General features: G+C 48.2%; 1 protein-coding gene across 10 annotated transcripts in view; it reads right to left on the reverse strand.

The window, feature by feature from the left end:
- syne1a (spectrin repeat containing, nuclear envelope 1a) overlaps positions 1-23,994 on the reverse strand; it is a 95,358-nt gene that overhangs the window by 19,704 nt on the left and 51,660 nt on the right. For 9 of the 10 annotated variants that reach the window (XM_052052396.1, XM_052052393.1, XM_052052395.1 and 6 more), the window contains 35 exons: positions 22,967-23,137; positions 20,387-20,713; positions 19,579-19,731; positions 19,342-19,509; positions 18,880-19,056; positions 17,443-17,589; positions 17,221-17,346; positions 16,899-17,075; positions 16,485-16,750; positions 16,202-16,358; positions 15,722-16,120; positions 13,912-15,519; positions 13,390-13,718; positions 13,025-13,169; positions 12,726-12,944; positions 11,687-11,973; positions 11,385-11,550; positions 11,123-11,278; positions 10,894-11,046; positions 10,359-10,541; positions 9,853-9,990; positions 9,335-9,520; positions 8,047-8,169; positions 7,789-7,971; positions 7,324-7,467; positions 5,750-5,959; positions 3,885-4,025; positions 3,220-3,333; positions 2,982-3,143; positions 2,680-2,868; positions 2,406-2,579; positions 1,333-1,524; positions 419-550; positions 242-342; positions 16-166 (listed from right to left, as the gene is read on the reverse strand). In XM_052052396.1, coding sequence (XP_051908356.1) covers positions 16-166; positions 242-342; positions 419-550; positions 1,333-1,524; positions 2,406-2,579; positions 2,680-2,868; positions 2,982-3,143; positions 3,220-3,333; positions 3,885-4,025; positions 5,750-5,959; positions 7,324-7,467; positions 7,789-7,971; positions 8,047-8,169; positions 9,335-9,520; positions 9,853-9,990; positions 10,359-10,541; positions 10,894-11,046; positions 11,123-11,278; positions 11,385-11,550; positions 11,687-11,973; positions 12,726-12,944; positions 13,025-13,169; positions 13,390-13,718; positions 13,912-15,519; positions 15,722-16,120; positions 16,202-16,358; positions 16,485-16,750; positions 16,899-17,075; positions 17,221-17,346; positions 17,443-17,589; positions 18,880-19,056; positions 19,342-19,509; positions 19,579-19,731; positions 20,387-20,713; positions 22,967-23,137 — 7,854 coding nt within the window. The remainder of the gene's footprint in view (positions 1-15; positions 167-241; positions 343-418; positions 551-1,332; positions 1,525-2,405; positions 2,580-2,679; positions 2,869-2,981; positions 3,144-3,219; positions 3,334-3,884; positions 4,026-5,749; positions 5,960-7,323; positions 7,468-7,788; positions 7,972-8,046; positions 8,170-9,334; positions 9,521-9,852; positions 9,991-10,358; positions 10,542-10,893; positions 11,047-11,122; positions 11,279-11,384; positions 11,551-11,686; positions 11,974-12,725; positions 12,945-13,024; positions 13,170-13,389; positions 13,719-13,911; positions 15,520-15,721; positions 16,121-16,201; positions 16,359-16,484; positions 16,751-16,898; positions 17,076-17,220; positions 17,347-17,442; positions 17,590-18,879; positions 19,057-19,341; positions 19,510-19,578; positions 19,732-20,386; positions 20,714-22,966; positions 23,138-23,994) is intronic. The other variant, XM_052052400.1, reaches the window with a different exon arrangement.

The following is a 23,994-nucleotide window of genomic DNA, read 5'->3' on the forward strand; positions in this document are numbered from 1 at the left end:
CGAGGGAGATCGTACCGGGCTAAACTGATCCTGTTCCAATGTGTTAAGCGAGAGCTGCAGCTTCGTGCTCTGGTCTTTGTTCAGGTTCTCCCAACGTTGTCTCGCGCGGTCTCCGTGAGACAAGCTCTCTGTATCCAGCAACACTCCCACAGGGAGAGAAACCTCACTGAAGAAAGAAGGAGCAACAAGGAAATAAATACCAAATCGATAATAAAGAGATGCAGTCATTGTGAGAACGTACCCGTCCCCATTGGATGTGATCTGTTGATTGCGTAAGTCTTCGCCGACACTGGCGACTGACTCAAGCAACCTCCTCTGCTCTGCGACATGCTGCTGCAGCTCCTAAAAAACAAAAGAAAATGTGATTTTTTTTGTGTTTCAAATATGTTTAGAATGTGAAATCCATTATCCTCCTCACCCTCTGTTGGAGGAGGTTGTCATGATGCTGCTGTGTGCGCGAAGAGCGAGCCTGGGACAGCCAATCCTGCACGTTGGGGCTCTGCGAAAGCGACGAGTCCGGCTCGCTGTCATCCTGCTCCTGCAATGAACCCTGGTGGGGGTGGGATTAAAAAAAATATATGTATAAAAAAAAAGATTTATACAGTATATATATATATATATATATATATATATATATATATATATATACTTTTAAATATATATAAATATATTTATTTATATATTCATTCATTCATCTTCCTAACCGCTTGATCCTCACTAGGGTCGCGGGGGGTGCTGGAGCCTATCCCAGCTGTCTCCGGGCAGTAGGCGGGGGACACCCTGAATCGGTTGCCAGCCAATCGCAGGGCACACAGAGACGAACAACCATTCGCACTCACACCTAGGGACAACTTAAGAGTGTTCAATCAGCCTGCCATGCATATTTTTGGAATGTGGGAGGAAACCGGAGCACCCGGAGAAAACCCACGCAGGCCCGGGGAGAACATGCAAACTCCACACAGGGAGGCCAGAGCCGGGATCGAACCCGGTACCTCTGCACTGTGAAGCCGATGTGCTAACCATTGGACTACCGGGCCTAAATATAAATAAAATAATATTTATATAAAATATAAATTCGCTTGAATAATAAATATTCTTCAGGCGAATTTAATTGTGCGCAATTGTAAGTCGTGTTAAACTCTATTATTAAAAAAAAATCATAATTAAAATTAAATAAAATAGTTGTCAAACTGGTGAGAAAAGTATTGCCTGCTTCTCTCTTAAATCGGACCGACTCAGCGTTTGCGAGGTAGAATCGGGAGTTCGGACTAGAAAAATGATTGGTCATGCAGACATGTCTTGGAAAAACCTCAAAACAGAGCATTCACTCACCTGAATGTCCACCTGTTTGTCCTGCAGCATCTGCTGGAGCTCCAGCAGGCTGTCTTTCAAAGAGTGCAGCTTAACGGTGAGCTGCTCCGCCTCGCTCTTGGTCTCGGCTCGGCCCTCCAGAAGCAAGCTCTCGCTGTGCACCGACAACTCGGACAGATACGACACCTTCTGCTCGATCTCCAACAGCATGTTCTGCAAAACAGACGAAGGAGAACGGTTTTCTTCAACGTCCCATTTAGGTTCGATTAAAATGTATAGAAAAGAGGATTAAAATAAAAGTCCCCTCCTGATGCGAGATTGGGTTATAATTGAACAAAGCCATCAATAGAGAAGGATTAGTGTTGGCGCGTGGCTTTCAAGGGCCCCCTGGCTGAGATTGTAGCACTCCTAGACAACACAACGTGTCTCCATTCAAATGTTTCCCTTTGACCTTCTGCCAATCTGACAAGACCGAGAGTCTTGCAAAGCGCTCTTTGTGCAAAAAGCCTTCCAAACAATTCAAATGGAAAATCTGAGGCGCGAAGCTTCATTTGCACTGATAAAAAAACGCCCGTCCAACTGTGATCTCTTAGTCTGACACAACGAGTGAACGCTGAGGTGTTTAAAAACGACTTGAAACAACCGCACACCAAAATTGAGATTTCAAATGCGGATTTTCTAATCTCATTAAAGTACAGTTAACCGTGTGCGTGCTGGTCTGCGCTAATAATCTATGGTTTTAGCCAAGGTGCCCCACTAAGGAGATGAGGGGCTACGTGGGCGGTCTACAGGAGCCATATGTGAGTGATAATCAGCTTATTTAACCTCCGCTGACTACAAAAAACAGAAACACACACACACATGCACGCATTCCATTATTATGACGGAAAGAACAATTTTGATGCATTACAGGGCCAATTTTGTCACCCTACTATTAGCTGGTCAAATATTAACTCCCGTTGCGGCCTGTTACCATAGAAACAGTAAGAGCGCGTCGCTGTAAAAGAATGTTGGCTGGCTGTGAGACCATACATCCAGATTAAACATCTCTGACCTCATCTCCAGTCCAACAATCAACGCCGCCAGTACGTCACCTGGCAGTCAATGAGCTGCTCCTCCATGTCGAGGTCTTCGTTTTGAAGGTGAAGCGCCGAGCTGAGGGTGGCGCGGGTGCTGAGCAGCCAGTGGTCCAGCTCCTCGGCTTCGCTGTGGAACCGCTGCAACGCCTGCTCCTGACGCTGCTCCTCCAGCTGCTCGCTGAGCTTCTCCTGTGAGGAAAATGCGTATCGTGTCACACCATTTGAATATGATATCGGAAGAGTGAGAAATAAAATTCTCCCCGGGACGTGCATATAATTAGCGGCTCACCTCCAACAGTTGCCGTTTCCCGGAGGCCTTCATCCTGATGGTGGCCATTCTCTCTCCCAGCACGGTAAGGGTGGACCGCAGTGCCAGCTGGTGGGCGGGCTCGCCGTTGCCGTCCGCCAGCTCCTCTGAGAAGCACGTCTGCAGCTCGCCAATCTCGTCCTGCAGCATCAGGATCTCGTCCATCAGAGCCTGGTTGAGAGGAGGAATGTGGGAGAGGTTTTATGGATGCAAAATTAAGCAGCAGAGATGACTACTGTTCGTTCTCGTCTTGCTGATGGATGGACGGAGCCGTCGTCTCTCACCTGATGTGTCGCCATCTGGCTCTCGGGGCTCTTGCTGGGCTCCAGGCCTTCGCCGAGCGCCGCCTCGATCGACTCCATCTTGGTGGAAATGGACTGCAGAGACTCCTGGTAGTGCTGCTGTCGCTCCAGGGCTTCATACAGACTCTTTTGCTTCTCGCTGATCTGGGGCGCGGCAAAAGAACGTGAAAAACGCCGTATATGCGCAACTTCTTTTCAAATCAGGTCGACGTCACCCTACCACATTCTTGAGAGTTTCCCAGGATCTCTGTAGGTCATCCAGGTTGGCGGTGCCAGGTTCCAAAGACGGGTCGTAGAGCTCCTGGAGGGCAGTTCGACTCAGATCACCTCGACCCTGTTACATGACGGCACGGTAAGTGCGGAAATATATTGAATGGAAATAAATTTAAAAAAGGATTTTTAATTCAAATTTTAAGTTAAAAAATGTGTAAATAATGCTACATATTAACTATATTTGCTCACCCTTGACATAAGAGAGCCATCTCAACTCAATAAGAAGTAATACTTTCGTCTCAGCAAATGCTAATCGCACTACTGGTGTTATTTTCACTCTAGCATCTGACGGAGGTCTCATGAGAGTAGTTTGCACCTTTTTTGTCTCCAAATACAGCACACTTGAGTTTGACCTTGCTGACAGGGTTGAAAGGCTTCAGTCACATCAGCGAATCACTCATGCCACGCCAACCAGATGTGTGTTGAATATCATAAAAATAAAAAAGTGATACTGTACTGATAGATTTCTGGTGTCAAAATCTTGATTTTTCAAGAGCAAAGTGGTGCGTATTAGATTTTAAAAGAATATGGAGGGTGATGATGTGAAGAGCTGGCAGGCCAAGCAGGGTGCAGGGAGGGAGGGGGGGATTTGTGGATGCGGATGGGTAGTACCTGGTTAGGAGGAGCATCGGCGTTAGCCCCAGGGGAGGGGGAGCGGCAAGCAGGGGGAGAGGAGACCTCGCTGTTGGTGCCCTCCTCCCCCGACTCCTCGGTCACAGGGGAGAGGAGCGTGTGGCAGCGGCCTGCCGTCATCTGACCACACCAAAAGAAGCGGGAGGAGGCGGGGGATAAAACGGGAAACATAGGACAGGAGAAGGCCAATTGAAAAGAGTGAGACAAAAGAAAAATAAAAAAAGGGAAAGCAAGTGCGAGAATCAGCTTGAAACTCAAAGCGGGAGTGCAGGTAGAACAGGTTGCAGCGGGGACATTGTTTGATAATTGTACGGGGAACAATCAAAAAGCTGTCTGTGTTGCTGCCCAACAGCAGCCAAGACACAGACACACACACATCGCAGCAGCTCTTGTAACGGATCTCATTGTCACACGCTGGCGGCATGATTCCTCCCCCATAACAACTTGTTGTCAACAATATGCTTCTACTTTTCGAATGTCATGCAAATCAGCGTTGCACGCTGGTAAATATGATGCATGTTGGTTGGCATTACACTCGTGGTTAAAAAAAGGCGCAGTTATGTGGTCGTTCAGATACACAGCTGGAGTTGTATGCTTACTTTTACAGGCAACTTCAGGTCAAAGCTCCATTTTTTTTTTCCAAAGAACGGTCTCTCAAGGCAACATTCACTGTATTGCTTGAGGTGAAATCAGCCCATGGTGCAAAAAAATGGCTACAGAATGCTGCTCTAAGAAATATAAACTCAAAGACATGTGATGCAATCCAACAGACGTGACTTATGAACTACAAATCACAAAATACAGCTAGTGAAAGGAAAGTCCCGGGTGTCTGCATGCATGCATAAGTAGCGACACAAAAGTCAAGCATGAGCTGACGCCTAACTGCACTGGTTTTTGGCACTTCACAACTTTGCTAAACTCATTCGGGGGGGGGGGGGGGGCATGTTCAAATACGCGGGACGCTTTCCCCGGGCTTGATGATGCAATGCGGCGCAATGGAGGCCATCAGCATGCAAAGTTTGTTCTTAGCTACGTGCACACTAGGTCAACAAAGAAGATCCTGAAGACTAGAGTCACTCAACTATCATCCTGTTGTGCCACTTACACACACACACACACACGCACACGCACACACACACAAAGTGATATCCTGTTTCCTGGCACAACACAGAGCAGACAGCAGTGACAAGGCCACGGAATGCTAGATGTATACGGTGGGGTGAGATTTCCAAACACAGCAGGATAATGAATGAAAGAGCAAAAAAGTGCACACGCAGGGACACACACACACCCACACACACAGACACACACACACACACGCACAGAGGCACACAGGAAGGAAGAAAATCTCAATTTGATGTATGACTCAAGAGTTTCCATACTGCAGTGGAAAAGGATTGGCTGAATAAATATATTGTAATTTCTAAAAGATGGCGAATTAGTTGGTTAATAGGAAAGTATCACATTATTTATTCAAATAATTGTTGCTGTCAATAACAAGGTAAACAACTAATAATGGTTTCTTTTCAAAACTCATTTCACGAAGATCCAAGTGGTCATTGAGAGATAATATACATTAAAATCTGTATTTGTTGTTTTGCTGCACTTTTTCAAAGCAGACCAACTTGACAAAGCAAAACAGCGAATGGGTGAGTAAGAAGATTAATTGGGTAAATAGAGGCAACGGGCAAAATGTGTGTGTCGTAATAAGAGGGCTGCCTTTGAGGAACAACACACCCTTTTTTATTACGTTTCTGTTGTAGAAGATGCCGTCACACACACAAGAGACACACACGCACAGACAGACACACACCCAAGATGTGTGAGGGACCTCTGCCACTCACCATGACGACCGAGGGGTGCGCAGGAAGCTCCTTGTCGCCGGCTCCTCCGGCGCCGGGCATGTCGTCGTCACTCAGGTCGTCGGAGAGGCCGTCCGCCTCGCTGACCGTCAGTAACATGGTGGCATGCTTGGCCTTCACCGTTAGCATCTTGCACTTGGAGTGGAGAGAGGCGATCTGCTCCTGGTAGCCGTGGATCTTCTGGGCCAGCTCCTGTCATAACATACCCACGGCAACAGAGAAGCCGCCACCCCACCCGAGGGGGTCAGCTACTTCCTGGTTCAAAAGGCAAATTTTTGCCAGTTGTCCGCACGCTGAATGAGACGCCGGCGTGTCCGGAGCAAACGGAGCATTCTCCTCCCTTTCCCAACCTCTGGTTTTTGGAGCGTTCGCATGGAAAGACAACAGCTCTGGCTCTGCTCTCTCTCCTCTGTATCTCTGAGCCAATCAGAGCAGAGAGCAGGCGTACGATTCGTGAGGCGGCGGTCGGGCTGACGGGAAGGATTTGGGCTTGAGCGAGACGGCGAGAGAGAGCCAACCGAATTCAAAAATTCCTTCAAACCTCAGAAAAAAAGTACAGGGGAAAACAGGAAGTGATGTCACCGTCTGCCTACCCGCTTTCTTCCCTTCTCTGCCAATCCCCAAGGCAGATTCCTTCTGACAAAAGGGAGCAAGCGAAGAGAGGAGTGTTTGGAGGAGTGACAGACATGGTGTCAGGTTTCAGCTGCGGTATGAGAGTGAATGGCGGACACCGCCCCCCCCCCCCTCCCTCCTCTTCTTACTCGACCCCGAGCGCCGCAGATGGTCAACTCACATATAATCAGGTCACGTGACTAACTAGGCCAGCGGTCGATGCGAGGCGCTCGGCTTAAGAGGCCAACCGCAGGCATCAGAGCGCCGCGGTGATGGGAGGAGGTTTCAGTCGCCGGCGAAGCGAGGCAAGGCAAAAAGGCTGAAAATAACATCAAATCAAAGCGCTCGCTTCCTGGAATGGGCGCTTGTTTCTCTGCGCGCCCGCCTTACGTTTTGAGCTCCTGCAGTGGGAGGGTGGGTGGGAGCAAAACGCAGCGTCATTTCCCTGGAGCACAAAGTTGGGCTCCAATACCGCAGTTGAATTGAAGCATTTGAAACACTGCGACCAACAGGAATCTGCAGTATCAGATAAAGTCCAAATATCTGGCTGGCTTGATAAAGGCACACAACATGACTTTTTTTTTCATTGCAGACACGGCATGTTGCAAGAGTATGCGTATACTGTTAATTTGTGGCGTGGGTAAAGTATGAAAATTCTTCAGGCGGCGAGTCTAACCATTCATCCACTTTGCTAACCAAAATAAAGACAAGACTGTGCAAGTGTGGCGACTTTTTAGATGCGCAGCCTATTTCCTGTACACATACGCTGACAAAATAGTGCAGGAAATCCACTTCCTGTTGATCTCCTTTTTTGAGGTTGCAGACTGAGAAAAATCACAACCATAATTTATCTTGTGAAGCCCAGCTGTATTAAAAAAATCCGCCTCATCATACGAATTTTTGCCTGGTTCTTCAAGTTCTTCCCCGCAAAGTCACAAACTCACCTCATGATGGTGGATCTGTGCCTGAAGTTCTTGAATGTTGCTGGTGCAGACGGGTCGGTCCTGAATGATCCGGTGGGCGTCTTCTATTAACCTCTGCAAGTTCTTCACCTCCAGCTCATACTGTTCATATTGCACCACAGCCTCCTGGACAACAGCGCATGATATCGATGTTCATTTACGTACACATGCTCTATCACCCTAAATTGTTTGTGACGCTAGAGTTATTTGTCCTCTCCAGTCTCCAAGGACCCTTCCTCTAATGACGAAGCCTCACGACAATGAGCTTAAAGGTAAATCAGCCCAGAAGCAAGGGGATTTGGAGGGTAATACCACTATGAGGGAGCTCAACAGAAAAGCCAGATATTCCTAACTAGACCTTAGTGAGACAAATGTCTAATAATAATAATCACAGTCATATCCTAAATGAAAATACAAACTCCATCATGCCCACTGAGTGGCCTTTACCTGCAGGATGTTGCACTGCTGGATGGTGGTGTGTTGCAGCTGGCTGGTTTCCTGCTGCAGGCTCTGCGCTGCGCGGCAGACGGCCAGATCGGCCACCACCTCCTCTGGAAGTCGGAGGGCGCTCTGACACCGTTGCACGGCCGTCACCTGCCGCTTGAAGCCGTCCATCTCGGCCAGCAAACGCTGAAGGGGAGGAGGAGTCGGGCGAGTATTTATTAAACAAGAACCCACATATGTGACGCCGCTTATCGTCTTTACTTGTCTCTGTGTGAGTTGCTCTCTCAAGCTGAGCCGGTTGAGATCGGGGGAAGCCAGGGTGACTTGGACCTGGTCCACCGTGGTGTGGAGACTCTTCACCTCGGCTTCCAAGTGCGATATGTCCTGAGGAAAGAAATTGTATGATAGCCAATTTGGCGCCATCAGAAGCAGGACATAAATAGAGGAACAACTGTGTCATGTTGGGACAACTACAAATTAAAGTCTTGACAGAACCCAATGAGTCGCTTTGCCTGACATTTGGAAGACATAACCTGTGTGTCTAAAATTGGTGTTTCGCAGGGGTCAAATGACTGTGGACCTGAAGAACTGCGCAGCCCTAAGCCAACTTACCAGTGAGGCTGGGGGGGGGGGGGGGGGGGGTTCTGTCTCCATAGAAAGGAGAAAATGTAAAAGGGATCATGTGGTCTGATGAGTCCAGATTGACCCTGTTCCAGAGTGATGGGCCCATCAGCGAAAGACGTAATCCAGATGTCATGCTTGTTTACCATACAAGCCTGCAGGGGGCAGTGCTTGCTCCATCAGCCAGGTTTCTCAATTCGAAAACATTAATCGAGTCTCCCCCTCACCCTCAGAATAAGGTCAACTGACAACATGGATGTAATGAATGAGCATCAATGGAATATTTTTCTATCCTAATGGCACTGACATCACATTGACATCACGAATGACCTCTAACGCTGAAAGAACGGCTCAGGGAGTGTGAGAAATAATGTTTGCACATGGATGGCGAGCTTAACACTCTTTGCAATTTCAGCTGCTGTATTTAAATCAATTAAGTTTGTGACAAAATTGCATTTTATTGAGACACACAAATGTCTATTATTGTGTTTGAAAAATACGTTATTGCTCATTCTTAATGCGTGTCACAAAGAAACGTTCTTGTGAGGCAAATGCGGCTCGTGTGCATGTCAGCAGTCTCATGACAAAACCAACATGCCACGAGCAAATGTAAACAGTCGCTTGTACGGATGGCAGGTTTGTGGGACACGACTCACTGCCAGCAGGGTTCAACATATGACTGCAGTCAATCATGTGGATGCAGTACCTAGACGCGCCACATGGAGGCACTGTTGATATGTAGCTGTGTTCGCAATCAGTTTGTGGCAATTTGTGTCAAAGCAAAAGAAAAACTGCCAATCAATTTTTCATGTGCTGACTGAACTTTCGCAAAAGATAAATTTTCCCTATTCACATGATGCAGTATGTGGTGAAGCGTGCTATCACAATCCTGTCAGCCTGGTGGTGGTGGTGGTGACCAATGCTTTACCTTCACAGCATCCTGAAGACTCTGCAGGCGAGTCTTAACCGCCAGCTGCAGCTCCTCTGTGCGTGCGCTGAGCTGCTTCACCTGCTGACTCCACCTTTTGGTCGCCAGCACATCCCCCAATTGCGCCTCCCATTCTGCCAGGGCCTCCAGGTCGCCATGGAGACCGCGACACTCCCTCAGCAACACCTAACACCCGCAGAAGCGTAAATTACATGAGAGAATGGGAGGAGACTTCTCGGGCTGTCAAATGGCACTAATTAAGGGTGCTGAATGCTGTTCAAGCTGACATTCAGCAAGAAATGAGAGTCAGGGACTCCAATTAGCTGCACATATGTCTGTTGTTTTGGCAAAGTGATTAAGGGTTTCAGAAACAGAATGCATTTCAAACATTCATATACTGGGATTTTTTGGAAACAGATGAGAAAAGCAATTACAAAATATAATTGAAAGATTATTTTTTTAATTGGCAAAATATAATAAAGCTGTAAAGGCATCCAGTAAAAATAATTAAGACTCACCTGATAGGCTCGAATTTGCTCTTGTAGCTGCGATATTGGACTCCAGACAACGCTACCAGAGAGCAGACGCTCCGCTTTTTCCACCCAACTCAAAATAAATTCCTTCACGCTTTGATAGTCTGCCAGCTGCTTCTCTGCCTGCTCGGGGTTATAAGGACAAGACGGAGGAGAATGTACAGTAGGATTAATTCAATTTAAGACATCAAAATCTGAATAGTCTTGACAGGAAAAGTGTGCGAAAACAAAGAAGAAATTTAAACTGCAACGATGTGTGGGCATCACTGTGGTTGGAGTCACCCTTCTTGCGGACACCCCCTCATATTCAAGGTTCAGCATTCACAAATTCCCACATTGGCTAATTTATTTTGGAATTTGTCCTCCATTTATTACTGAGAGATTCCGCCATTCGCTGTGTTAATTGGCGCCATCTGGTGGTACTTTGGTGATATTTCTCGGTTTAAATCACAATGTGTTGGGTCGTCATTGAAAACATTTCTAGCACTGACCCTTTTTAGTCTGTTGCTTCTGTCCTGGACCTGCTGCGTGACGTGACGCTGTGCTTCGGCCATTTTGGTCACGATGTCGCCCAGCTGCTTGCAAAGCAGGGGATTCTGCTCGCCGAAGTCCTGCACGGCAACCGCTAGCTCGGCCAAGGTGTGAGCGCAGCACTCGCACTCCTCGCGGAGAATCTGCGGGTGGAAAGGGGATTTGTGATGCCCTCACAAAATGGGGGACCAACTGCAATACAGGTGGCCGCCTTGAGATACGAGTTTCATTTTCATCGCAGAACACAAAATCATCTTTTAGGGATAGGTTTTGCAGGAATAAGACGGGACGAGGTGAATTTGAGAATTGTGAAGCACAAATATATGGGTGGGGGGCGGTGGTGGTGGGGGGGTTTACAACAAAGTGAATTCCATTTGAAGGCAGAGTCCATTTTGTGCCAACGTTTGACACTCGTTAACCTTAACATCTGCCCAATAGCTAGCTAATTTAACGGGTTAATGAGTTGCTAATTATTCAATCGGTCAGGTTGATTACCCTGTTCTCCTCTTTGGCCTCCTCCAGACTGGCGCCCTTGATTTCAAACCTCAACGTGATGCTCTTCAGCTTGCTCTCCGTGTCCTTCAGTCTGCAGCGGAAGTCCTCCTTCACGTCTCGCGTCTGCTGCACCTCCCGTTCTCTGGCTTGGACCTGGAGCACCAGGATGGAAGGTAAACTAATGCAGCAAATATTCCAGTATTACGTGTGGCCCGGTCGAGACGCTCACCTGGTCTTCAGCGGAGCCCAGAGCCAGGGTCACCTCAGCCAGCTGCATGCTGAGCTCCGACGGGAGACCGGCCTGCAAGTCGTGGTACTTGGACTGCTGCATCTCAGTCATGCGCTCCACGCTCTGACGTCTGCTGATGACCCCGCCGTGAGCGGTCTGCGACATCACCCCCCAAAAAAATTAATAAATAAATAAAATGGGCGTGAAACACATTGCTTGCCTGACGATATTGTGCGTGCATGCGTTGACATTTGACCAGCACCTCCAGCTCTTGTAACAGCGTGTCGAGGTCCGCGGTGGGGCTCAGGAGCAAGCCTCGAGTATCTTGAATCCAATCTTTGACCGAGCTCAGCTCCCTCTCCACCTCTTCTCTTTCTCTCAACTCCTGTTGCACCTGCACCCTGCTGCCCCGAACCTGAGACATGAGGCTTGAAAAGACAAAAGAGGGGAAACCATTTTCAAGTCAAATGAAGTTCATTTGCATCCCTGAATAAATAATAAAAAATAAGAATGATGTGCGCCATATATGCATGGAATACAAATCAATTTCAAAGCAACACCCACCTTTCATACTGTTCTTGTAAGCGTTTAATCTCTTGCATGCATTGTGATTCCTGGTGGCCGTTCTCCATCTTCCTCTGCACCGCTTCTTCCTGATCCTCATCTCCTCTCAAGCGGTGGATGTGCTGAGCGAGCAGAGCCAGGATCGACTGCTCCCTTTCCACCTCCCGGGCGAATGAGTCATGGTACTCCATGAGGGTGTGGAGCGCCGCCCTGGTGGCCGCCTTCTCCACGGTGCTGTCGGGGACGCGGCGGCGGAGGTCCATCGAGACGGAGCGGACTTTATCCATCTGAGGACCACGTAAAACCGATGTCACACTTAACGTGCTTGCTTTCATTTCTTTTTCGTGTTCAGCAAGAAATTAACGTTGCAGATCAAGCCAGCCAAAACGAGTGAATACAATAGTGGTATGATGTTAGATGGGAAACTCAGTTCACAATTCCGTGAAGAAAAGTGGGGCAAAAATCCTCCCGCGGGATGTGAGAGACTCATCATAAGTCAATGCAATTGCTTGATTTCAATTAGTGCTGTCGAGAGCGGCACGCGCGGTTGATAGTGGGAAGTTCAACGCTCGGACTCAGTGCATGGAATGACATCATGGCTATTTCAACAAAGAGCTCATAGACAAGCGAGGGGACAACCGAAAAGTGCCACATGTCAGGAAGGAGGTGCCCCCCCCCCTCATTTTGACCTCATTTCCCTTTTAGGCCGCGGGGCTTTGTGGGAATTCTTAACAGCTGACACGTTCACGTTCAAAAGAGCGGCCGGCCGCGTGATACGCGTTGGAAACGACTGGCCCGCAGCCTGGAGTTACATCACAGACCAGCAACCGGTTTTGCCGCTGTTTGACCCAAATCAGTATGAAGACACATTTACAGGGAGAGGCAGCAGCTGCTTGAGAAAAATCCAGAAAAATGTTAACCTGCTCCACTTCCACATCAGCTGATTTTGCCAGAATTTTAGAGCAGGATTTTTTTTTCTCTCTTCCCATTTCTAAGCATTCCCAAATAATTTTGCCCAGCGACTGGATATAATCCTAACCTTCTCTGTGATGTTTCTCCATTCCTGCGCAGTGTCCTCCAGAGCCCTCTCCTGGGCTCTTGCCGCGCCGTGAAGCCTATTCCAGCGTCGCCATAACGACGAGAGCACACAAGTGATAACGGCCACGTCGGTGTTGGCGACGAGCCGCTCTAACTCGACTGCCTTCTCCTTCAGAGAGTTGAGGGTTAATTCCTGCAGGTCGGCCTGGGTGACCAAAGACTGCGGCAGGAAAAAAAACCAACAACACAGAGGCACTTGTCTTAATCTCTCTTAAGATCTCTTAAATGTGTGTCTCCCACCTTGTATTGGTCACACTTGTCTTCCGCCTGCTGGAGACTGTCAGCTTTGGCCGTGAAGAACGTAGCCATCTTGCTCTCTGCGTCATTCATCTGATCGACGAGACTCTCTCTCTCGTCTTGGAATGAAGCCCAGAGCGATGCACATCTAAAAAAAAAAATAATAATAAAAGAAGTGGTATAAGTACACTCGCTCACCACAAAATTTGTCTCTATGAATTGCAGCTTTTGCAAAAATAATCAAGCTACATTTTCAATCGCAGATTATCTCAAGTATAGTAGCCTAGATAGATGATGTCAATTTTAGTAGCACACTATTAGAAGTCAGAGAATAAGCGACGCTCATGGACAGATGAGTAAATCGTCACCTTTCGTGGACTTCTCTGCTGGCCTCCATCTGCTGTCTGATTTCCGAGCTCCTCCGTTGCGCGGCTTCAATTTCTCCTCTGAGTTCATTCGTCACCCGAGTGTCCTCAAGGAGCTCCCGACTCATCATCTCCTCCAAGACAGCCGCGAGGTTCTTCTCCTGAGTGTTGATTTCTTCCAGGTTCGGTATCCAGTCCGCGTGATGCTCGAGCTCCATGCCGACTACGGTCGTAGGCTGGAGGAAATCAGCTGTGCGATCCAGACATTTCTGCATGGACTGCAGCGATGAGCGATACCTCCGGACCAGACTTAGAACTTGATCCAGTGTCACCTACGGCATGCAGATGATTAACATCATTCAGTAGCAGCCAATTCTGGACCAAGTCTGAAAAGACGTTGATAAACGTCTTTGGGAGTGAATGAGTTAAGAAGGTACATCTGGGTGGCAGAGTGATTTCAGAGTGCTACGAGTAATCGACCAACCAGTGGGAAAAGCAACGCCAGTATCGAATGAACTGACTTACCTGTTTGATGCTAATTTCCTTTTGGACTTCAGCCGCCAGTGTCTTCAGCTCCTCCAGTTTCTGCGCTACATGATTGGGAATAGTTTCCTTTCTGCTGCGAAACATTTGCTCCTCTCGACTAAACAAGGCATGGATGATCTTCAATCTACTCTGCACTTCTTCTTCCGCGACGCTCACTTTGCGCATTTTCTCCTGCACCTTCACAACTTTGGCTTCCGTTAAGGCCAGCGGTTCCCGCAGAGTCTCTTTTACGGCATTCAGCCATTCTGACGTCTTTTCCATTTCCCTCATGAAGCCGTCGCATTGCGTGATGTCATTTTGGCTTTCTTCGACACAGCGTTGCACATCTGAGCGTAAAGACTGCAGCGATTCACGCCGGGCTGTCATTTCCCGCAAGGCGGCCGGGTCAAACCTCAAGCCGAGATTGTCGTCCATTTGTTGGCTACATTCGTTGGCCTGAGAGGAAACGGCATCCAGACGTTCGAGTAAGGCGTAAAGAGATGCCATTTTATCCATGAGATTCATTTCTTTGTCCAACCTGAGTGTCTTCAGATTGTCTTTGGTGGACTGAAGTTGCTGGTCAAAGCCGTTCAATAGTACGTTATGCTCCGTTAATGTTTTTAAGGCCTCATCCAGACGTTTAAGAGTCTTACTGGTTGCACTTTTTAACGTACCGTGAAGACGGAGCAGTCGACGCGTTTCCTCAATTCTGAACGCGTGGCCCAGACAGAGCAAGCCCTCGTTTTTACCGTGAACTTCTCGCACTGCGCTGCCGACGTGCTCTAAACCTTCACCGATTTTGCGATAGTCATTCATTAAGCGAACGAGCTCCTCTTCACTTGTACTGATCGTCGTCTTCTCCAGATTGTCAAACTGCTCCCGTAGTCTCTCCACGGTGTTTCGAGTCACCTCCAAAAAAGTGCAGAATTCCTTCCGCTCGAGGATTAATTGCTGGAGCCGGTCTTTTTTCTCTTTGGCGAGGGCCAGGATGCCGTTGTACTGTTGCGGGAGGGCGTTGAGCCGCTCGTCCAGGTAGCAGTGGTCGATCTCGTTGAGAGTGGGAAGGATCTCCTGGCCTATCCTCTGCACTATCAGAAGGAGGTTCTCGTTCTCCGACGCTTGTTCCAAAACTTTTTGTAAGGCGGACAGATGCGCTTGCATCTGCGAGCTGTCCTCAATGTCGCTGAGGTTGATTTCAGGGAAGGTGATGGTTTCCGCCTGCCTGAGCCACTGACAAGTTTTGTTCAGGTCAACCTGGAAGTACTTCCTGGAGGTCAAGGCTTTTTCCAAGGTTGTGACACGCCGGCTTGTTCTCCGGAGGGCCATTTCGAAGGCCGCCTGCAGCTCCTGGAGCTGTGCCAAGGTTTCCTCTCGCTCTTTATCCGTGGCATCCCTCTCCAGCTCCCGACCTTGAACCCAGAGAGACGCCAGCTCCCCCTGGTACGCCCGAAGGGCGCTCTGGATGCTCCGACACGCGGCAGCCTCTTTCGCCAGGTCTTCCGGGAGGAGCGCAATGTGGTCATCTATCAGAGCCTTGCTCTCCTGTTCTTCTACCCAAGAGAGGGCTCGGCTAAGACCCTGAAGGAACTGCGTCCTTTCGGTGAAGGCCTAGAGAAAGATAATTATAGATTGAGAGTTGCGCGTCTTCATTGTAGAGCAACTACATTGTAGCTTGCGGTATATTTACAGTTTGAACTATTATAGGCGATTGTAAACAACCTGTAAAATTACTTTTTTGCTCTTCGACTACTGTAGGCTGTGATCGATTAATCAGGATTTCAATCGTAGGATAAAATAAAAGGTATTTTACCTTGCTGAGATACTTTCTCCTTTGGGTCACCTGGGCCTCCAACGCCTCCAGTTCAGTCTGGGCTTGTTTGACAAGCTCCTGCAGGGATTTCCTCTCACTCAGCCCCAGCCCGGAGGCCACGGCCTGCGCCTCGCTCACCGCTCGAGCGAGGAGCTGCTGTTGAGCCTCCAGTTCCACGCACACGCTCAGGTGGTCGAACAAGAAACTCTGGGCCAGGTCGGGAGGCGGGCTGGTCTTCAGTGCCGAGGTGAGCGCGGGCCGTTGCTCTTCCGCCCACTCGCGGGCGTCCCTCAGCTGGGTTTCCACCTGCGTCAGATCCTCGAGGGTTTGCGAGGAGTCCTGGATCTTCTGTTGGATAAGAGCCTCAAGCTGGGCCCAGCGCTGCTCGAGATGAGCCACCTACAGAAGGTGAACCGAGCGTTGTTAGCTTTACAAAGATGAAAAATTCTGACACAGTTCTGAAATGGGAAGCTACGTTACCTGTTGTTTGACCAGTTCCTTGTCCAGCAGGCTTATTCGAGGCAGGATGGCTTGCTTCTGCTCGCGGAGATCTTCTAGTGTTCCGCGTTGCTCCATAAGATCGCTGGACAACTTCCTCAGAGCTCCGAGATGCTCCCTTGTGCTTTCAGTGTCAGCCCTGTCCACAGACAATTTTGAATTTCTATGACATGGTAGTTTTATTTCATTGGCAATTATGAACGTTTGAGAAACTAATATTTACGACAGTATAATGAGTAAGACGCAAGAGTTATGTGGTTGGTACCTCGCGAGGTAGTCCCACTCCCTGGACACTTGATGGAAAAGCTCCTCGACGGCGGCCACGCTCTCCTGGTACTCGCCGCTGCACTGCATGTCCTCCCCTCGCTCCGCCTCCAGCTCTTCGGCGCGATGGGCCATCTCCATCGAGATCCCGCGCAGCTTCTTGGCGTCCCGCGTGGCGGCGCAGTCCCGTCCATGCGTCAGCCGCTCGATGGTCTCGATCAAGCGGCTTACCTCGGACTGCCTTTCCCTCACCTGCTGGAGGAACTCCTGCGAAAGATTGATTGGGAACTTGGAACTTCACGACAGTCGCAAAACCGGTCCGCAGTTTCATATTTATAGAAGAAAAACTTTTCCTCCTCTGATGGTTACTCCAAAAATTGTTCACCATCATGAGCAGTGAAGCTTAAATGCACACCTGTGCTTTGTCCAGCTGGTTCTGTGCAATTCTGGGCTCGAGCTCCAATGGACATCTGATGAGGTTCTCAAGTTGCTGCTCAGTTTCTCTAAGCTGCACCTCCAGATCTGTCTTGTGCTCCTCGACGCCCCTCCAGCTCTCTGCGATCTTCTCGCAGAGCAGCCTGCGCTCATCGATCTGTGAAACAAAAGGAACTGTAGTTTACACTATATACAGCAATTTTTTTTTAAGTCTCATTTCAATGGTATGCCTTTGGGTTTCGAGGAAGGCCCTGAACCACGACCTTTAGCTCTAAAATATGTTTTGATGTGAAGCTACCAACCTGGAGTTTGACCTGCTGGATGGCGGTAGCCACCTCCTGTACCGGAAGAAGTGAGAGGTCGCAGGAGGAGCACACAAGTTGAAGGTAAGTACTGGCCTGCTCCTGGAGGGCCCGCTCCTGCTTCACCTGGCCAAACAAGTTCATGGTCACTCAACGGTAGCGCAAGACACTTCATTCGTTCACTGATTCATCAATTAAGAGAGAGAGAGATGTGTTCCCGACCTGCTGAAGCGCCTCCTCCAGGCTGAGAGGGGTTAGTACGGGAGTTTCTGGCTCCCGGGACGCGGACGTCAGCCAAGTCTTGCACTGCTGCAAAGTGTCTTGGAGACTGACATGTCTCTGTAGCTCATGGTTCAGACTCTGATATACCTAGAAACCATTTCAGGAGTTCAAAATGCACTTAATGGAAGCTCTATTACAAAAAAAGTTTACGACTTATGTTGACAGTGCACATTATATCTTGTGTATGTAATTGAGGGGTGTGGCTTTGTTTCGGAGGAGGAATTAGTCAAGGGAGGCTACTAACTCTCATTTAAATGATAAGATTGTGATTTTTTTAAAAGGACATGCAGCATCTTATTTGACAGGTGTTGAATGTGGAGGCGTCCATATCCTCATAAACAGCCGTGTCTGATTGAAAAGAAAGAAAGAAAGAAAGAAAAAGAAAGTGGGAGGAGGAAGGGATGCATTGGCACACTGCCTGGATTTTTTTTGGCAACGGCTCCAAAGCTGGCAATGTGGCAAGTGGCAGGCAGGATATTAGAGCTTACGTCGGAAACGCATTTGGCAGATAAAATGGTTGGGAGGGTTTACAAATTGAGGAGAAGCCAGCAGTGTGGCTGGATCACACAATGCCAGATTGGTGTTGGGGGCGGAGGACCAACAACGGTAGTGGTGGCGTCTTGGGAGGTCAGTGATGATGACAGAGTGCAAGTTGCCAAAACGGCAGAGTGGCGCTGGATTATGGTGCCGTTGAACAGTTGCTGTCATTTGGCGCAAGCATGAAAACTGTGGAGTTGACAGGGGATATACGGGGGATTAATATGGCCAGATAGAGTTGGCGACTTCGGCTGGCTGGTTTCATCTCGGTGCGGTTACTGTCAGCCGGCATTGTGGCCTCCCTGCTGGCGGTGAAGGAGCATCGTCAAGAGACGGTTTAAGTGTCGCATTGGGTTAGGATTAAGTGCGTGTTTTGGTGGCGCCGCTGAATTGACACCGATGTTAGCCGAGTGTGACTCTGCATCCACGTGCGGCCTTATTTGCCACGTACAGAGTAAACGGTAAAAGATTACGCATCCCCATTCAAATGCCAGCTGTTTGTGAGAAATACAAAACACAACCGTGCAACTCACAATTGTGAATTTGAAACAATGTGGTTGCGCGAGTGTTCACACCCACTATTACCCATGATGTGGTTGCATGCAGCACATTCTAACTCATGTGAAATGAGAGTCCGCACACACCTTCCACAATGGAAAGTGCCCGTGATGGACGCAAATAAAGTTCAGCTGTTTTAGTCAACGTTTCCTGACATTTTTTTATGGCATACACCCCCATACACACAAGCCTGTAAGAATAAAATTTGCTGCTGTGGAAAAAAAGTCCATGTAGATAAAATGTATTTGTTTGCTTCAAAGCCCTTCCTCCCGTCTTACTCACCCTCTGCGCCGTGCTGCAGATGGCAGAGTAGCTGTCTCTGATGCCTTGTTGGTGCGCATGGACCTGCTGTCTCAGCCGACTCTGCACGCGCTCGTCGCAGCCGTTCGCCAGGTGGTGCCCGCACTGCTTCAAGCTTGCCAAGCGCTCCTCAAAGCCCGCTATGTCCTCCATGATGGCCTGGGAAGGACAAAAGGAGACATCGGGTAGCGCAGGGGACTGGTGTAGCGGCGCAACGTCGGCATGTTCGAAATGGGTCAGCGACAGACTGATGGCACACGAGGTGGTCTCGCAGGCTATTATATATTGCAAAGATCACGTTCATTTTGGGAGGGCTTAGGCGGCGTTTTGGGGTCTTTCGGAAAGCGCTCAAAAATAGGTGTGTGTGTGAATAAGTGAACTGGGAATATGGTGGGGATTACTATCATCAGTGTGTATATAGGGAAAAAAAGTCCTGGTGGTCACCTTGTGCCTGGCTAGCTGTTGAGTGGCTGCCTCCAGGCTGCGGCTCACGCTGGGGTCAGGCGTCACCATCCGACTGGACATCTGCAGCAGCCAGCGCTCCACCTCCTGCAGCTCGTTGTGGTACGCTTCCTGCTCCTTCACTTGGCCCTCCAGTTGCGTCACGTGAGCCTAAGAGACAAGACGATGATGAAGAGTCAAGCTGAAATATCTTCTATTTCACTTTTTATTTTTGCATACCATGGCCATGTTACAGAGGTCGGTGTAGTCCTTTTGCAGCCTGTTCATTTTGTCCCGGACCGAGGGGTAATGGACGGATGCCAGCAGAGCGTCGCCTTTCTCTACCACCGACCTGATGGAGCCATCGTGGGACTGAACCGTCTGCAGCAGAGTCTGGAGGGCAAACAAAACAGTCTATAGTCTTACCACAGACAACCTCGACACATCAGGCATTTACAGAGAACCCAAAGAAATGTGATTTCATGCACTAACCACAATCAGATAATTCAATGTGTGATGACATGAGCGCCAGAAGGACATTAATTGCCTGCAGCACAACAGGGCTTCATGAGTGTAAAACTTCACATCCCTGTTGTGGCGTTACAGCATTTCCTTCCGCAAAAGTGTCGTCACGGCAAACAATGAGGCACTCCAAAGCAACCACGTTACATCATAGCCTTGGTCCATGCGCTGGCTGTCAAATCAGACTTAATAACAAGCCCTGCACTTCCCCAAAAACACTATTCTGTCTTTCTCTGCGTGACATGCACTCACTCAAGAACAACGATATAGCGGCGCTACACCAAGTTCTTTTACAGTGCGGGAGAGGCAACTCGTGCCGGGGCCCCGGTGACACAATTGGGCCCAGTTTAGCCACGCCCCCAAAATTCTGATAAACTGAAATGGTGAAAAACTGTTTGATGCTCACTCGCCACCATGGAGAACTGGATGCTATAGTTTTAAGTCTTCTCGTTTCCATAAATAATCTTCACACATATACTGTATTTAGAAACAAAAGTTTTCAAAAATGTAAAATCAGCAATTTCACCTTGTACTTAGTAAGCTGTACCCTCCGTTGGTAAAGGTCGGCTTTGGGTTCCGGAGGCGAGCACAGCAAAGCCTTCGTCTCCACCAGCCACTGGGCCTGGGCCTTATAGCGCTCCTGGAACTCCTTGGCCAGCAGCGAGGCACGCTCCAGGAAGCTGTGTTCGGTCCTCAGCCAGCCCGCCAGTTCCTCCAGCTGGGAAAGACGCGCCTCCACCTCCACTCCGAGACTCTCGGCTCCGGCCTCGCTCAGGAAGTTGGCGGCCTGCTCGGCCCATTCCCTCAAGGACTTCAGGAAGCTGTGGCCATGGTGGAGATCTGCTTGTAGACTCTGTGTGATCAAACAGGGCAGAAATACATATTTTTCCAGAACTGAACACTTCCAACAATGTCATACGTTTGGTAGTATACTAACACTATTTGAAAAAAAAAAACCACACAAGGACTCGGTTTCTAAAAACATCTTGTCACAAAAGAGTAATATGGAAGGAGGAGTTAATTATAAGAGCCCTAACAGGAAGAAGCTGCTGCGGGGGGTTTCCAGGGAAACGGCAACACAGGCTCGATGGGGCACCATCGAGCTTTCGTTTTGCTCAGCTCGACGAGACATCTCCAGCTATCCATCTTAACCATGCGATGTGCCTGCCGGCGCACGTCCACGTTTGCGTCTCACCATCACCCCCCTCTGTCTTTCCAGTGACCTACCTGAGCTACTTCTATCCCGTCTTAATAAGACAGCCAACACATGGTTTGCTTTAATAGGACTTGGAAGTCAAACAAGAAACAAGAGCGTAATTGCCATTTGAGGTTGACTCAACCACCTGTGTCACAGAATGCCGACTCCAAATTCCTCTCGAAGCCGCCCGCCGCGTGTCTGGCCCGCTCGGAAATGTTTTTCATTCCCTATGGTGTGTTTAGGATCCATACTGCTTCATTAACGCCTGATAAAGTAACAGACATTACAGTCTGCTGAACATTATTTATGAGCTGCACACCGGGGTACCCTTTGGGCTGTTAAAACGCTCCTCCATCATGCTCGTATTAATTATTTAATGTGTACTCCCTTGTTTGTGTGACAAGCATTCAGTCAACATTTGTCTGCAGTCACCGTAATCCACGACTTGGAATATTGCATTAATTATAGAAATATGTACAGGCAATGTGAAAAATCAATACATTTTGCAATGGGGATTGTTTTGTTTTGATGAGGATTGTGATTGTACCTGGAAAGATGTTAACCTTTCATTTTGAATGGAATCCAAACGGTCCTTAAAAATCCTTAAAAACCTTCTTTGAGAGTGAATGAGTGAATAAAAAAAATTGAAAAAGATGCTATGATATGACAAAAACATGTATGTTGTAACAAGTAACAAAAATACACACACACACACACACACACACACACACACACACACACACAATATAATAGTACTGCTTATGCCCAATAAGGCAAATTGACAGCAGGGAAGCCCCAGTACACTTCTTACGCGTGTCCATACACAAGCTCTTTGACAGCCGTGTCAAGTCAAACCTCAACCGAAGTACAAATCCGACTAATCACCCTTGGCGTAGCTATTGACTGCTAACGCTTTGTGTCGATGCATAATCATCGCAGTTCAATGAGCGGCCCTTGAGGGCAATGACTTAAGTTGGTGAACGGACACGTGTCAGAAGCTCTCAATCGATCTCGCACGAAGATAACGACAGAGCTCGGGAGACCCACCACCTAGCAGACATAGTTAAGAAATTGCGCAGGCGGGGTAGTTTGCCGGAGATGCTTCGCTATACTACTGCGGACACGAGAGCAGCGTGGTGAAGCGGCACATCAATTATAGAAGTCTGAGCCAGCAGGATGCTGACACCCGGGGCTTTTTCTTCATCCTCATCATCACAGCGGGGCTTCACACCCTGCTAACAGCTAACAAAAGCAGCATCCAGTTTGTCTTTGTAATGACAAAGGATCGATATACACACACACACAGGCATACCCATTGTGATGATAGAAACTATTTGACATCTTGCAAGAGCAAGCTATGTTGTTGCTGTTTGATGCAGGAGAGCTACTTGTCAAAAATTGCCATTTGGGCAAAAAAGCAAAAAGAAAACGTGTTAAAAATAAAAAAGACCCAAGAACACACTTTTTTTTTTTTTTTGGCTAAGCATGCTGGAAAAAAAAAGTGTTATCCAAGCAAATATACTGTGGTGCTGTGTTACCTCGTTCTCAAAACATTCCCACTAAGGGCTTTAAAACCTGAAGCCAGCAGCTACATTGCGAGCATAAAAGCTTGACAACCTGCAAATATGCAAACTAATATAGAACGTAGACTAACAAATACAGTATACTACTCTTAAATTAAAATTGAAAGTCAACTACATGACCAACTACTCATCAACGTTGACGTGATGCACCACAAACAATCCTGCCAAAAAATAATAATAATAATAATAATTTTTTGGAATATGTATCAGACAATGAGAATAAAGCAATCTTGAATTTGGTGTAAGATATAAAAAGGCAGTTGTTAATTAACCCCCCCCCCGCTCCTTCCCCAATACACATGTGTATGGTTAATTACACCAGTACCTCTAATTTGTTCAGCTTCTTCTCCAGTGCATTGCGGTCGAGAGGTTCAGAAGTGTCGGTCACTTGTGCAAAGCTCTTCTTCGTCGAGTCGAGCCACTCGGTAAAGGACACGCAAAGGTTTTCGGCCTCCTTGATACACTTGAGCTCCTCTTGCAATTGCTTGACGGTCTCCTGGCATAGCGTCGATGGAAAAAAATAAAAGCAGGTCGAAACAGTTGCGTCATTGTTTTGGCGTCCTTATCATAAATTCATTTTCACGCATGAATCCATCATCACTATTTATTTTGGATACGTTGCACGACTTATTTCCCATGTGATCGGCAACAGCCTTCAGGTTGTTTATGATAGTGTTGGGAAGGCTCAAAGGCCTCTCTCCTCTTTTCAAGTTGCACCCTCCCACCCCACCCCCCAGCAGGCTTGACTCACCGAGGACCAAAGGCTCTGTGAACAGCCATCAAAACAGAAAATACTCATTTCCCCACCTACCCTGTTTTATCTGCACAAGGGAGGGGGTGTGGGGGGGTGTGGGGTGTGTGTGTTTGTGTGGGCGGGGGGGGGGGGCGTTATCCACTTGAGTGAAATTTTGAGTCAATAACACCACGAGGATGCAGAGGGCTGCTTTGCAGCTTTGACACCGTATTCACGCCATGTCCAAAAATCCTGTGGTGAGGAGCTCCAATTAGCCGAGATCGCCGAGTCCACACCTTTGATGAGGGGGGAGGTAACAGCACCTCACCTCCTCCTACTTCACATGGCATAATTGTAAAGGAGCGTAACATCAAAGGGGATGGTATGTGTGTGCGCGAAACCAATTTTAGCCGCCCCAACTTTTGGAAAAGGGTTGTCACTGAAGGTGTAAAAATCAATGAGGTGCGTGGATAGCTTTTCCACTCCCGGTGCCAAGTGTGATATTGTCTCATTGGGCGCACAATAGAGCAAACACCATTGATTTTTCTTTCAAAGAATCCCCCCCCCCCCCAAAAAAAAATGGAGGAGACACAACAAATGGAGAGGCTGGATCAAACAAT

This window comes from Hippocampus zosterae, chromosome 19, assembly GCF_025434085.1.
Source record: "Hippocampus zosterae strain Florida chromosome 19, ASM2543408v3, whole genome shotgun sequence".
NCBI lineage: Eukaryota > Metazoa > Chordata > Actinopteri > Syngnathiformes > Syngnathidae > Hippocampus > Hippocampus zosterae.